Genomic DNA, 13,870 nt, shown 5'->3' on the forward strand with positions numbered 1-13,870 from the left:
TCTTTACCCCCAGCTGCTTAGAGCTTTCTTGCTGCAAGGACAGTATTTACTGTCTTGCTGGACCAAGAATGTTGGTACTTTTAATTCTCTGGCTTTTAGCTTGTGACATTATCCTGCTCTGTGTCAGTTTTCTTACAGATTTTAGATTTCTGACATGCCAAGTTCCCCTCTTTGCTCCTCCTTTGGTGAAATGTAGAAAACAATATGCAAAAGCCCCTGGTTGCTTAGGGAAAGAAAGAACCTCAAATTTCCTGGGTAATTTACATCTTTGGTTTCTGATGTCTTAATGAATGATATATGCATCATAATCAACATTAAGTTCAATGACATTTTTTTTATTGCCTAAAAATGACAAATCAGTTCAGCTCTGACCATAATAAAACCCCAAATATCTCACTAAAATAAATACTAACCAGCAGTGTTGAGAGTAGGGTGAGGCACTTGCTTTGGGCACAAAATTTAAGGGGGTATAAAAAAACCAGGCCACCGCAACAACAAAAAAACCTCAAAACTGAACACCACAGTAATCAAGATAAGTGATATTTTAATACAATGTTTTTTTAAAAAGAAAATTAATGCAAAAAATTCATGATGAAGTAAATATCAAAATTCTAAATAAAGACAGGATAGGTAACAGTACCTTGCCAAGCCACATGGGAGCCTTAGACAAAAAGAAAAATCATTAATATTGATTCTGCCTTTATCTAGGATTTTGATTTTTTGATCACATTTTTTGCATTAATTTTCATTTATTTAAGTACCTTATTACTGAGCTTTTGGGTGCTCCCTTAAATTCTGCACCCAGGACGAGCGCCCCACTTAACCTCACACGAGTCTAGGCCCTGATAAGCGGACATGCAATGGTTAGGGTAATTCGATGGCATATTCCCTCCCTCTGAAAATGTTAATCAGGGGAAAAAATATATATATATACAGTTACGGGTAAGTGTAGTTACTATGACTGGTGAACCAACATCCATAATTATTTTAGCTCTGGTTTGGCAGTCGTTTCAGTTAGAAAGTTTTCCCACATCCAACCAGGCAAAGGCGTCTTTGTGTCAGCGCCGTTCGCGGGCGTCGCAGTGCGGAAACGCACAGCGCGCTCGCCAGGGCCGGCGCGGCCGTCAGACGGTCCTCCTTCCGCGGCAGCTCCCCCGGGCCCGCTCCCTGCCGGCCTTGGCGGCCGCGGGCCGGTGCGCCTTCCTCCGGTGCTGCACTTTCGTCCAGCCCCCCTCGCTGGCTCTGCTCTCCTCCCCGCCGGCGCCGCCAGCCTCGGGGTGCAGCGGCATCCCCGGGATGGCCCAGCGCGGCCGGCGGCCGCCGGGGCTGCGCGCGGGCGCACGGCCTCTGCCCAGCGGGCCCGCGTACCCGTCCCTCGCGGGGGCGCCGCGCTCGCCCTGCCCGCCGGCCCTTCCCCTGGGCGACGCGCTGAGCGACCCGCTGCCGCGCTCGTATTTGCTGCGGCTTCTCCCCGAGTACTGAGCCCTCTCCGCGGAGCTGTCGGGGGTAAGGCTGGAAAAGCCACTGTCCCTGGAGCTGAGATGCAAAGAGGAGAAGTTTTTGGTCAGCGCGTACTGGGTGGGAGAGGAGCTTCGGGATTGGTTTATGGGCGTGATCTGCTGATGCTTGACGGGCGCCTGCGTGCGCCGCACCGCAGCCGCGTAGGAATCCTGGTCGCTGAAGTACGGGAAGTGCGAGCCCAGCATCGGGTTGCTCTGCGAGCGCTGCAGCGACGTGTGGGACGCGATCTGCCGCAGCCGCAGCGTGTCCAGCCACTGGCAGTCGGCGCCTGCGGGAGGCACGCGAATAGTGAGTCTCCTGAGCCCCCCAGCTGCACGCCTGACTCATAGCCTGCCTCTGGTCAATCCAAGCCTGTTTGGGATGCTCTAGCTTCACCATTCATAGAAATTCTAGGCTGTACAGGCATTTCCTTCATTACACATAAAAAAAAAAATAAAGGCATTTACGCTATCTAGTTACACACATATACTATATGCTTAGCTTTGTTCCATAGGCTTACTTATATCAGCCCTCTCACTAATCTTCTCAGGTAAAGACTAATAACCTTATTCTATAAGAGAGGAGAGAGTTTGGGGAGTAAGTCACTGGTCCAAGGGCACTCAGGTGATAACCCCAGGTCCTCGTGCATCTAAATCCCACCTTCTCCCACTCGGCCGTGTGGTCGCTTCTGAAAGCGCTGTGTGAGTGTGTCTGGATGGCAGGGGCACATTTAGAAAACGAAAGGCTTTTTGCCAGCGAGCACTTCTAAATCCTCAAGAACTCTGCAGGCAAAAGAAATTGGATTCCAACCATTGAGACAGCTAGAGATTGTTTGGAAGAAAGACAGTTCATATCTCCAGAGGAGATTCCTGAGGTTCAGGAAGAAGGGAAAAAAATTTTTCTTTTGCATGGTAAATTAAGCTTCACAGCAAACAGGAAGAGGCTCAGGTAAAAGAAAACGGTCAATTAACAGGAATCATTTCGTAAGCTATATTGCAGCAAAGAAGCAAGTTCCTCATGCCTGGGCTCTTTTCTGTCTCCTTCAGGGCCCACATTCTTGAGTTCCCTGGTGGTCCCCCTGAACTCCTCTGCCCTGCTTGTCAGATGGAGCTTCTGCAGAAAGCCAGAGGGTGCTCAGTTCTCTCTGCCAGCAGGTAGCCTCCCTCCCTGCTCTGCACGGGTGACTCAGACCTCTGCAGTGATTGTGCAGATACCGGGATCTCTTGTGTCCAGACACTCCTCACAGCCTTCATCCAACCTCAATGCCTTCTTTCTTTCATCTTGACTTCTCTGACTTTTAACTTCCAACAGAGCCCTGACTTTGTTCTGTGTCCAGCCCCCTCCACGAAGCCACGTGAGCCAGGGAAAGCTGACCACATTCTGGCTCTAGTGGCAGATTTGATAAGTCCAAGCCACATGTAGTAATGTCACGTTTAGGAATGGACATGATGCTTGGTTCTGGCCAAAGTAACTTGAGGGGTAGTTGCTGAGGGTTTCTGGGCAAGTCTTTCTCATTCCTAAGCATGAGAACAAGGGAGGGATTGACCCTTAATTTTCTCTGTGCGTTGCCATATCTTTATGTGATGACTGTGAACACGAGAGAAGCTAGGCCGAGGGCAAAGGCAACATTAAGGATGGCAGAGTGGAAAGGAGGAAAGGTTCCTTCCTCATCCTTAATGTAGTTGAGCTGGCTTATCTTCTGCACCTGGAGCCCAGCCTAACTTTAGGCTTCTTGTTATGGAAGATAATAAATTTTATTATAGTTAAAACTCATGGTTTGAGAACTTTAGAATGCCTCTGAGTCACCAAAGGGTTTATTAAAATGCAGTTTCTGATTCAGCAGGTCTAGGGTAGGCTTGAGAATTTGCATTTCTAACAAGTTCCCTTGATCCTGAGGCTGCTGGTCCTGGGGCCACACTTTGTGCTATTGGGAAGGAGTCAGTTAAAGTTGGATTTCCTGTTACTTGCAGCTGAAAACTATATTCTAACTGATCCAGGTGGTGTCTTCTGAGCTTTCACATCAAAAGGGTAAAAGAAATACAAGGAGGAAGGGAGGGAGGCAAACTAGCTAAAACTGGAGCAAGTGAAAGGGAGGTCAATCCCCCCTTTTATCCTGCAACCTCTCCAGTTAACAATCAGAGGAAAAGGTTTATCCGAAGCCATTCCACTGGAAGATTGAAGGCTACTCACTATTCCTGTGTACAAGCTTAGAGAAACAATTTGCTTCCTCCCAAAAGATTTAGATTTAAGAGAAGTAGAGGATACCTATTAGACATCTGCCCATTGCCATCTTTTGGGAATCTCCACCCACATGGTTACAGTAATCCTGCACAGTATGTCCTCACCACCCACCACCACCTCCCCCTGTTGATACAGTTCATTGGTCGAGGAGAATGCTTGAAAAAAAATAGCACCAATAAATCTTACCCCAGGGAATCTGGAAATGGGACTGATAAAGTATTTCTTTGGTGATTCTCAAAGTGATGGGAGTCAAGTGATGTAAAACTTGGAAGCAGTTGGCAGCTGTTTTGTGTCATGTGGATTGGGAAACAGAATACCAGCTTTTAGTAAAAGAGAAAAATACAGCAGAAGTGGAAAGTGAAGACTCCCACAGATTTCAAGGGTGGGGTGCTGTATGGATCAAAGGTGTTGTATGCATCAAATGGGATCATGGCTATGAAAGCCCTATAGAAGTAAAATGTGCCTTAAAATATTAATTATTTGGGAGGGGAACAATTATTATAGTAAGAAATCCTTAAAGGCATGGTAGTAGGCATGTGACACAAGAGTGTTGAATTAGCAAATGAGAGAACTTAGAAACAGAGTGCCTTCTGTAGAGAAGCTAGTGAGGACCAGCACCTACTATACAGGTTAATCACGCATAGAGACAGCGGCCCTAAGACATGCTTGAAGATGCGTTTGAGGCTGAGAAGGCTGGTAAAAACTCAACCCAGTGGTGTCAGAATATCTTCCTGTGATTAATTGTGAAAGAAAATAATCATATCAACGGTGTTGACAGAGGAAGGCAGGTCCAGCATGCTATCAAATAATTTGTTGGGGGGTTTGGAGTACTGTCCAGGATTCTAGGCGTCCTGGCCGGTGCATATTTAAAAATATCTGGCCTGGTTGGCAAGCCAGACCTTATAGTAGAGGACATATACCCAGGCTCTCATAACTCAGAGACACTAGCCATCAGGGTATTTTGTCTCCATGTCAACAAAAAACCTTCTGATATGTCTTCTCAGGTAGATTTTCTTACTGGGAAAAAATGCACTCATCAGAAACCATGTATTTCTGGTCTGTTTGCAGGTATATTTCTCATGGTAAAAACTGAACTGCATGGGGTTTGTACATTCACCTCCCATGTGTTAATTTTAGCTTGTTGCAGTCCTACAGAACCTAACTCTGGGTTATATTTGAGTTTCTGGACCTACAAAGGTGAAAGTCAGAATCTCTTCCCTGAATCTACCAAATGATGACCAATTTACTATCAAGTCACCTGGCCTTCCTCCATGTTATTTCTAAATTTTTCTTTATATCATCTGTAATTACCATCGCCACTACCCATCATATGCATTCCATGTCTTCTCTTTCTCTATCCTCCCTTACCTTTATTTTCCTCTTCCCTCCCTCCCTCCCTCCCTCCCTCCCTCCCTCCCTCCCTCCCTCCCTCCCTCCCTCCCTCCCTCCCTCCCTCCTCATGTGGTTCCTATGCTTTGATGTATCCATGGAGCTAAGACTCAGGAAGTTGCCCCAGGGATAGCAGTGGCTTCATAGGAATGTCTGCTGGACATAGCAGAAGATTTGTATCTTTATCTACAATTTCAAAAATTAAATATATATATGTAAAGACATACATATTTTGTTCATCAATATAACATAGTCAATAATTAATTTTCATCTTTTATCACAGTCATCCAAATATGGAAATTATTTTAATATGCTCATATCGATAAGTCCATAAATACTATCCAAAACCAAAATTCAAAAAATAGAAGAAGGAAGTATTATATTAGACAGCTGTATCTATTCACAGAGTGGCACCTGTCCCTCGTACGAGAATTTGGTAGTTCAGGGTGTGGAATCTAGGCTAGGACACATGTAACTTACTTGAGTCGGACCTGCTTCTAGGGTTGCCCTCTGAGCTGGAGAATAATGTCTGAATGGCAAGTTGGACGGCTTTCACTTCGTCTGGAGGTTTCGTTCTAGTCCACTGAATTGAATGAACATGCTTAGTGCTTTTTGGAGCTCTAACATCGCTCTGTAAAAAAAAAATAGAGAAACTCATAAGCAAACATACACGTTTATAAAATAGGAAGGAAAGAAAATCAGGTTATCATCTCACTTCCATTTAACTCCTTAGAACGTATCATAAATGCATTAGGTGAAATATTTGTACAGTTTGCCTAAATATGGTGATTTGATTAAAGGGCAAATTTTAACCACTTTGTTCCTTAGTGGATCATAGTCATTAAAAATGTGGTTGTCTTCTCCTATAATTGATTATATTTGGCAAATCTCAACTTACCTCTTTTAAAATAAGAAATGAAAAACAATTTCTTCTGTTTATAGTACTTGAAGACTGATATTTTGTTGCATAAATAAAACTCTGAGCACCATTTTGCCCAAGACTGCCTCCGATGAAGAGGGAAACTGGGTAAGGGTGGGCGGCTAGCTTGGTGGGACTAATCACCCCACGGAGGGGGCGGGGCAACAGATGCCAGAGGGAGACAGGGCAGAGTTGAGGATGAGGATTTGAAAAAGAATAGGGCACCAGGCCAAAACACACCGCTTTCTTGTCCCCAAACCTCCCTACTCACCAGGTGTCATAAATCAGGGTAAAGAACCCCTCAGGATTCAGTAAGATCACAAAAATATGTTTAAGGAGCCCTGAAGTGACAGTTACAGACACCAGTGGCTCATCATCATGGAGTTAGAAAGAGGGGGAAGGGGAAAGAGCAAGAGAAGAGAAGAGTTTGGTGCAGTGTGTCCCCAGACCCACTAAGGGAGGCAGAGAGGAAGTCTGCTGTTGTAACTGGCTAGTCAGGAAAAAAGGGCTTCTGCTGGGTGGTGGGGACTGGTCAGCAGGCTCCGGAATAGTCTAGATTCCAAGTTCCTCAAGATCAATCAACCTCCTTTTTTAGATTTTTGTATCCTGCAAGCCACACTTTGACCATTAATGCTATTTCTCCGGTGCCTCACCCCTGAGATGCTGAGCGCCCTGGCTGGTGAGGATCAGTAACTGCTGTAATACTACTGGCTTCCAGCACCGGGTCACCTGGGGAAGTGACCTGGCCAGGGTTTGGATTCTAGTGCTGAAAAGCCAGGCCCTGGTGGCCCAGAAGACCGTCGCAATGTAGCAGTGCATGGAGTCCAGGCTGAGGCTGGCTGCCTCCATCCTGCTGCTGGGAAGGGAACAGAGAGGACAGCTGAGGAACAGCAGAGACGGCATCTACAGTCAGAGGACCTGGGCGAGACTCCATCAGCGACAATGACTACTCCAAACCTCGGCTACCTTTCATCTCTCCCTACCCGCCAAATGAAGATAATGCTACTTCTCCATACTTACACAAGATCAATGAGATAAAACAGGTGTAAGCTCCTCTTATGGTGCCTAGGTCATGGTAAATCCTTACTGAATGTTTCTTGAATGAATAATTAAGTGAATGAATGAAATGCACATCCTATTGGTGGTAGAGCCATACTAATATGTGCCAAGGCTCTGGGCTATAACTGTTCCCCTCTGCCCCATTCCCGCAGGACTTCTCTACCTTTTTAAAATTTTTTGTAAATATATATCTTTATTAATTTCAGAGAGAGGAAAGGAGAGGGAGAGAAAGATAAAAACATCAATGATAAAAGTCATCATTGATTGGCTGCCTCCTGCATGCCTCCTGACTGGGGATCGAGCCCGCAACCCGGGCCTGTGCCCTGACCAGGAATCGAACCGCAGTCTCCTGGATCCTAGGCCGATGATCAACTGCTGAGCCACGCCCGGCCAGTAGTATTTCTCTACCTTGTATGTACCACCAGCCATGAAGTCTTGTTAATTTTCAAAACATAATTAGATTATTTTAAGCATTTGGCTTCCCACCATGCTTACAGTAAATCCAATCCCTCACCTTGGCCATGAGGCTCCATGTTCCAGCCCCACCCACCTCTCTAGCTTTGTCATTGTCCTCTGTGCTGCTTGAGTCTCACTGTTTTCTGGTTAGCACTTATCACTCCCTGACATTACTTGTTACCTAATTATTATCTATCTACCTCCACTGAAATATAAGCCTCAAGAGAGTATAGATTTAGTCTATCTTAATCACAGAATAGTGCTTGTCAGTAGGTATTTGCTAAATATATAAATTTTAATTTTAATAGCATATTTTTAAAGTGTAAGTTTTTGTAATTCTCCACATATAAAATCTATGGAATATGTTTTTGATAATAGACCCCAAGTGGTTGTATAAAGCTGAGTCTGTCCTTTGAAGAATCACTAATCTACCCTCACCCCTAAACTCTAAGCACCCTGTTTTGGTCACTGGGATCCCCAGTACCTAACACATTATGTGGCACGTAGGAGGTACTCAGTCATTAACTGATGAATGAGTGAATTACTACCTCAATCTCTATCTGGGCAATTGTATCCTATTCTCTTTCTTTCCCAACACTGTGTTACAGTAATTATATCGATCTTCCCATATTCATGTTGGTTCAATAGTTTCTCATCCAATAAATTTTAAGCACCCCAAGGCAGCAAATAAATCCCTATTGAGGAACTGAATGTAAAGCCACCAGCCCCGCCACCCCACCCCGTCCCAAGCTTACCTCATACGTGACAGTACATTCTACGGTCTGATTTTCCATTATTCCTACAATCCACTTCTCCATTACAAATGGGGGCTGGAAAACAAAAGTTAGGATGGTGAAGTGCAATGGCACAGCCGGCCCTGCTACCGCGTGTTTCTTTAAGGCCAGCTGCACCATCCACAATTGGCAAATAGAGGCATAATGTCAGATTATCATGGAAGTCACGTTGGCTCACATGTGATTACTCACAACATGCTAATGTTTGGGGTTTTGGTTTTCATAAGACATCCTTTCATATATTTACAAACATGTAGTCCTGTTCTGCCACAATCTTCTCTTGTCTGATATATCACTCAATGCAATCCTTAGGTCATTAATTCATGCTAATATTTTGAAGCATCCACAGAAAGCTTTCTCACAGTGAAGAGAAAGCCTTAACAATAGAAGAAGACTCAGCAGTGCCTTCCTTGAGTGCAAACAGTGGCTGGTTCAGTGTCCTCAGCAACCATTCTGCTCTCCACTGTATCTCACTGAGATTTAACTGGGTTAGTGGGTTTTTTGTTTGTTTTTTCATTGTTGTTGTTTTAATTAGAATTGTTGTTGCTTCTGTTGTTAAAAAGTCCTACGGATTTTGAGTGGTCTGCCCACGCCTATTTGCCCTGAAAGCCCCGTTAATGTTGGCGTGTGCTTTTCAGACGGTGTGGTCCCGCAGGAACGCATCGGTGGCGTGGCAGAAACGCTTGTATTCACTTGGTTTTACACCTCAAGCCTGCTCTTTCTGCCCTGAACACCTTCCTTCTGTCAGCAATGGCTTGGATCCCGCTTCTAAATGACACTGAAGCAATGAAGAGCGGCTGCAACCAGCAATGGCACAGGTGAGGTGAAAGAGCTGCCGGTCCAGCCTGCAAGGCGTCACAACCGTAAGTCCCAACAGAAAAAAGGAGAAAGTTCCAAGCAGATCACAACCCTTACAGATAAGTAACACCACCGAAACACCTCCATCACTCAGGGAACGCCAGCAATGAATATCGAATCGATCTGCTTGATGAACACCCTTACACATTGAAAGGACTTGGGTGCTTAGCAATTTTATGCCTGGAAAGGGAACATATTTGCAAATCTATCGATGTGGCTTTGAAGATGCTTTTCACCTCCCCAGGTGGCTGCACCCTGGTTCCTCTGTCCTACCAACTCCATTTTCCTCACTGAGCCAAACACACACTCCACAGTGTGCAGGAGTTAGTGGCCCATGCGGAGTTCAGGGCGACGGTCCCATGGATACGTGGTTATTGACCTGCAGTTGCTGCCCTTCTACCATTGAAGCCTCACGTATATTTTCAGTGTGACTGGGACAGAATTGAAAAAACATCTTTTTTTGAGGGCAAGCTAAGCATTTATGTAAGTCCTTCCTCAGTGTTTTCGGGGCAGGCGTCCACCGTGGGCCCTATGGTGACGCGTGCTCTCCGGCCTCCCCAGGGACTCGTAGGTGTGACCTCCAGGAAGCCGCGAAGACGTCAGCACGGCCTCGCGACATCTCACGGCTGCCCTTCAAGACACCGAACGCAACCCAGGACCGCTTCTTCCTTACAAGTTTTCCAAAGTTTAAAATGACCCGAAATCAGAGGTAAATATTTTCATCTTTAGCATTTCCTTTCCTTTGGTAAATGACAGAATGAGCATAAAGAAGTGTAGGGGAAAAAAAATAAAAAAATTTAAATGACACCTTCTATAGTACTTTTTAGTTCACACAGCATAAGTGGAATTTTAACAAAAAACTATTATGATCTCAATCTGCTAAATAAAATGTGCCTTTCTGCAGCCAGCTTGGGGCTGAGCTGATGCGAGCACCGACGGCACAAAAGCACACTGCTGGGGTATTTTAATGCCTTTGTTTGATATCTGTGAATTCAAAAGAGCTTTTCAGCCGTAAATAGGGCCCTACCTTTGTCATCTTTAAAATCTCCGCGCCGGGCAGGTTGGTGTTGAACGTCACGTCTTTGATGTAGGTGACTGCAATATCGTCCCCATCCATCTCCATGTACATTTTCCACTTACAGTCCTGGAATTAAAAGCAAAATTACAGAAGCTGAGAAAGTGAAACAAACATTTTTAGCCTCAATGTTTTATAACACGTGACATATTCTAAATGAAGCATTATTGGAATGTTTCCTTTTTTTTTTCCTTTTTCAATAAAAGGACATGAAATTAGATCTCCTTATACAGCTAAATAACCCCCCGTTAGGGCAATCATGGGACACAATGTATCAATTTAAGTGCTCTGGTACAGGAGCTGCAAACTCAAAACCCTAAAGGGGCCAGGCAGATACTAAAAATGAGTCAAGCCAGGCAGTTTCACTAGGGAGCCTTAAATTGTAATCTTTCCAAATGAACCCACTTAATTTACATATTAAACATTGTAGGAATATTTTTTCATTGACACAAAGAGATGTGGTCTCCCCGCCCCCCCCCACGCCCCGCTTTTTTTGGAAATATAAGGCCCTCTTGATCTACCTTTCACTTTTCCAGTATTGATAATGACATGGGTTCAGGAAAGAGCTCACTTTCTTCTTCACAGGGAGGAAAACAATACTACAAATGTGATGATGTATATAACAACTGGCCTAACTAAGTATTGGGGAGTTATGGGGAGGGGAAGGGACTCTGGGGAACTATAGGGCAACTGCCCTACAGGGACTGCCACCACTCAGCTTCTGTTGATTGTCCCCATGTGGGAGAACAAGCCCAGTCTTGCTAAGTGCTTTAATGTTTCATGAAAAACTGGATATCTGGATTCTTATGTGAAACCTCTTGATTTTTTAAATGATGCTATGTTAAATTTTCAGTAAAAGTATGTTGTAATGACAAAAGGCTCTACACCATTAGTCACTAGGGGAATTTAAATTAAAACCACAATTAGATACCGCTATACACCTACCAGATGGCTAAGACTGTCAACATCTAATGTTGACCAGGATTTGGAGCTACTGGATTATTGGTGGGAGTGTAAATGGTATAATCACTTTGGAAAAAAGTTTTGGCAATTTATTATAAAACTAAACTTATACCTATTCTATGACCCAGAAAGTCTACTCCTAGGTATTTACCCCAGAGAAATAAAAAAGACTTGTACAGTATTTTTAAAAAATATATCTTTATTGATTTCAGAGAGAGGAAGGGAGAGGGGGAGAGGTAGAAACATCAATGATGAGTCATCATTGATCAGGTGCCTCCTGAAGGCCCCCAACTGGGGATGGAGCCCGAAACCCGGGCATGTGCCCTGACCAGGAATCAAACCATGATCTCCTAAATCCTAGGTCGATGCTCAATCGCTGAGCCACACCTGGCCAGGCTTGTACAGTATTGTTTTGATCAGCTGTCTCATGATAGCAAAAGAGCTAGAAGCAGGCCAAGTTTTCATCGACAGAAGGGATAAACTGTGGTATATTCAGAGACTGGAATATTACTCAGCAATACAATTATTTATGCATGCAATAACATGGATATATCGCAAAAATATTCTAGTGAGTGAAAGTCTTATACAAAAGGAACATACTAAGAATTCCACTTATATGACTTTCTAGAACAGACAAAACCAATCTATGGTGGGAAAAATTCACAAAAGTGGTTGCTTCTGCAGATGGGGATTGAATGGGAAGGGGCACAAGGGGACTTTCTGGGAGTGCTAATGCTCTACTGATGGGGGTTTGGGTTATATAGGTGCCTGCATTAAGTAAGCAAATGCATCCTTAAGATGTGTACATTTCTTATTGAACTCTAATATACTGAACTATTTAGGAGGAAGTGTACTGATGTCTGTAAATGACTTTGAAATGCATAAAAAATAAGGATTGATAGATAGCTAAAAGGATAGATAGGTGGACAGATATGTGATAAGGCAAATAGAGCAAAATATTAATGATTGAATTGTGGAGGTGGCTAGATGAGAGTTCACTGTAAAACTTTTTCAACTTCGCTGTATGAAAAAATATAATAAATATGTTGGGGGATAAACACTTTGTGTGCAATTAATAGGAAAAATAAACTCATGTCTTTGTATCAGATTTGACCCCTAGCCTATAAATTCACCTTCTCTCTTATATTCTTTGAAGAATGAAGGATTCTGCGAGATTAAGGATAACGTACCGAGCACCTTACGTGCTGAAACTAGAAAGTGCTCTCGTAGCACCAGGCCTGGAATGCTTCTTTAGCAAGCCCAGACAAAATTATTATGAAAGAGCACTAACAAAAAGGTTGTTGAAAACCTGTTGGCTTCAACAGGAAGCTGCTGGAGCCTGATGTTTTAGGAAAACTTCTAGAAGAATTGCAGAACCAAGAGGGGCCCAGGCCTGAGGGGAGTTACCCTCTTCCCCCAGCCACAGGCACAAGATGGAGAGACAATTGGTGAATTCAAAAATGTGAAAACCTAGCTCTTGGCTAACATAAATCAAATCAGTCACTCAGAATTGACAAATCTTTCAATTTCTTTGTTTTGGAGCCACTGCTACCCAGCAACATGGGCCCGGAGATAACTGGGCAGGATAATGACTCTGGAGTCACCATGGCTCTTCTCTGAAACAGATTCAAGGCAGTGGCTGGAATAAAAAGCCTTCAATAGCTGAGTTTATTCAGTTCTTTTTCTTTTGGCTGTCAAGTTTTGGAATTAAGTTGGTTAAAAGCACAGTTAAAAGACTGTGAACTGTGTGCAAATGTCTGATGCCCTCCGCTTGGCTTTCCCATCTCACCACCCACGTCCTCCCCTCTCCCCGGAGCGCACATGCTCAGGGCAGCTCTACGAGAGGGGCTGACAGAAAGGGACTCACACCTGTGGCCTGCTTACTTGCTCTAGGCGTGTTTATGCCCCTGCTATTTTATTTGATAGCCATAACAATAGGTGAGAAAAATGGGGCTACAGTTGAAGGAATTTTCCAAGAGTTTTCTAGCCAACAAGTGGTGGACGTGGGATGATAACAGCACTAGGCGGCCTGGCTCCAAAGCTGGAAGAGATGCCAGTGCAGAAGGACGACTGGGAAGGGCGGCAGGACCAACTCACTGGCTGACTTCTGGAGGTCCACGTGGCATCAGCTATTGACAACAGGCAGGAGGGAGAAAGACCAGAGGATATTTTGCTAATACCACCAAACAATCAAGTGGCCATCGGTCCTTCCCTGCAGCAACTGCTTCTTTGTTCCCCAAAGTCCAGCTTGGAGAAACAAAGATCTACATAATAGGATTACAGACCCTTTTACTCTCTAAATTCCATTTTTCTCTTATCTGAAAGAAAGCCTTTCACCTGAGCCATAAAGAAAGATAGTTACAGAAGCAATAAAGGTATAATCAAGGTGGTTATGAGACAAGGGTGGCATTCTCCATTCATTAAAAAGTAGGTCCTACTTGTTACAAAGCTGGGTTAGAAGGGAAAGAATACACAGTGTTCACTTGAATTATTAACTTAATCTGTCAATGCCCTGCAATAACTCTTAGGTATTCTCAGGGCATCTATGATTAAACCGTTGTCTAGTTAAGAAAAGTTATCCAGAAAGTAATGAAATTCTTTAAACTTGCTCAATTT

The 13,870-nt window shown here is 44.1% G+C and overlaps 1 protein-coding gene across 2 annotated transcripts in view; it reads right to left on the reverse strand.

The window, feature by feature from the left end:
• Positions 1-1,113: 1,113 nt before the first annotated feature.
• MAP3K20 (mitogen-activated protein kinase kinase kinase 20) overlaps positions 1,114-13,870 on the reverse strand; it is a 137,093-nt gene continuing 124,336 nt past the window's right edge. For both annotated transcript variants that reach the window (XM_081142901.1, XM_081142902.1), the window contains exons 17-20: positions 10,244-10,360; positions 8,320-8,394; positions 5,611-5,761; positions 1,114-1,789 (exon numbers count right to left, since the gene is read on the reverse strand). In XM_081142901.1, the coding sequence (XP_080999027.1) occupies positions 1,125-1,789; positions 5,611-5,761; positions 8,320-8,394; positions 10,244-10,360 (1,008 nt within the window). In that variant the 3' untranslated portion in view covers positions 1,114-1,124. The remainder of the gene's footprint in view (positions 1,790-5,610; positions 5,762-8,319; positions 8,395-10,243; positions 10,361-13,870) is intronic.

Source organism: Miniopterus schreibersii (genome assembly GCF_964146895.1).
Source record: "Miniopterus schreibersii genome assembly, chromosome: 7".
Taxonomy (NCBI): Eukaryota; Metazoa; Chordata; class Mammalia; order Chiroptera; family Miniopteridae; genus Miniopterus; species Miniopterus schreibersii.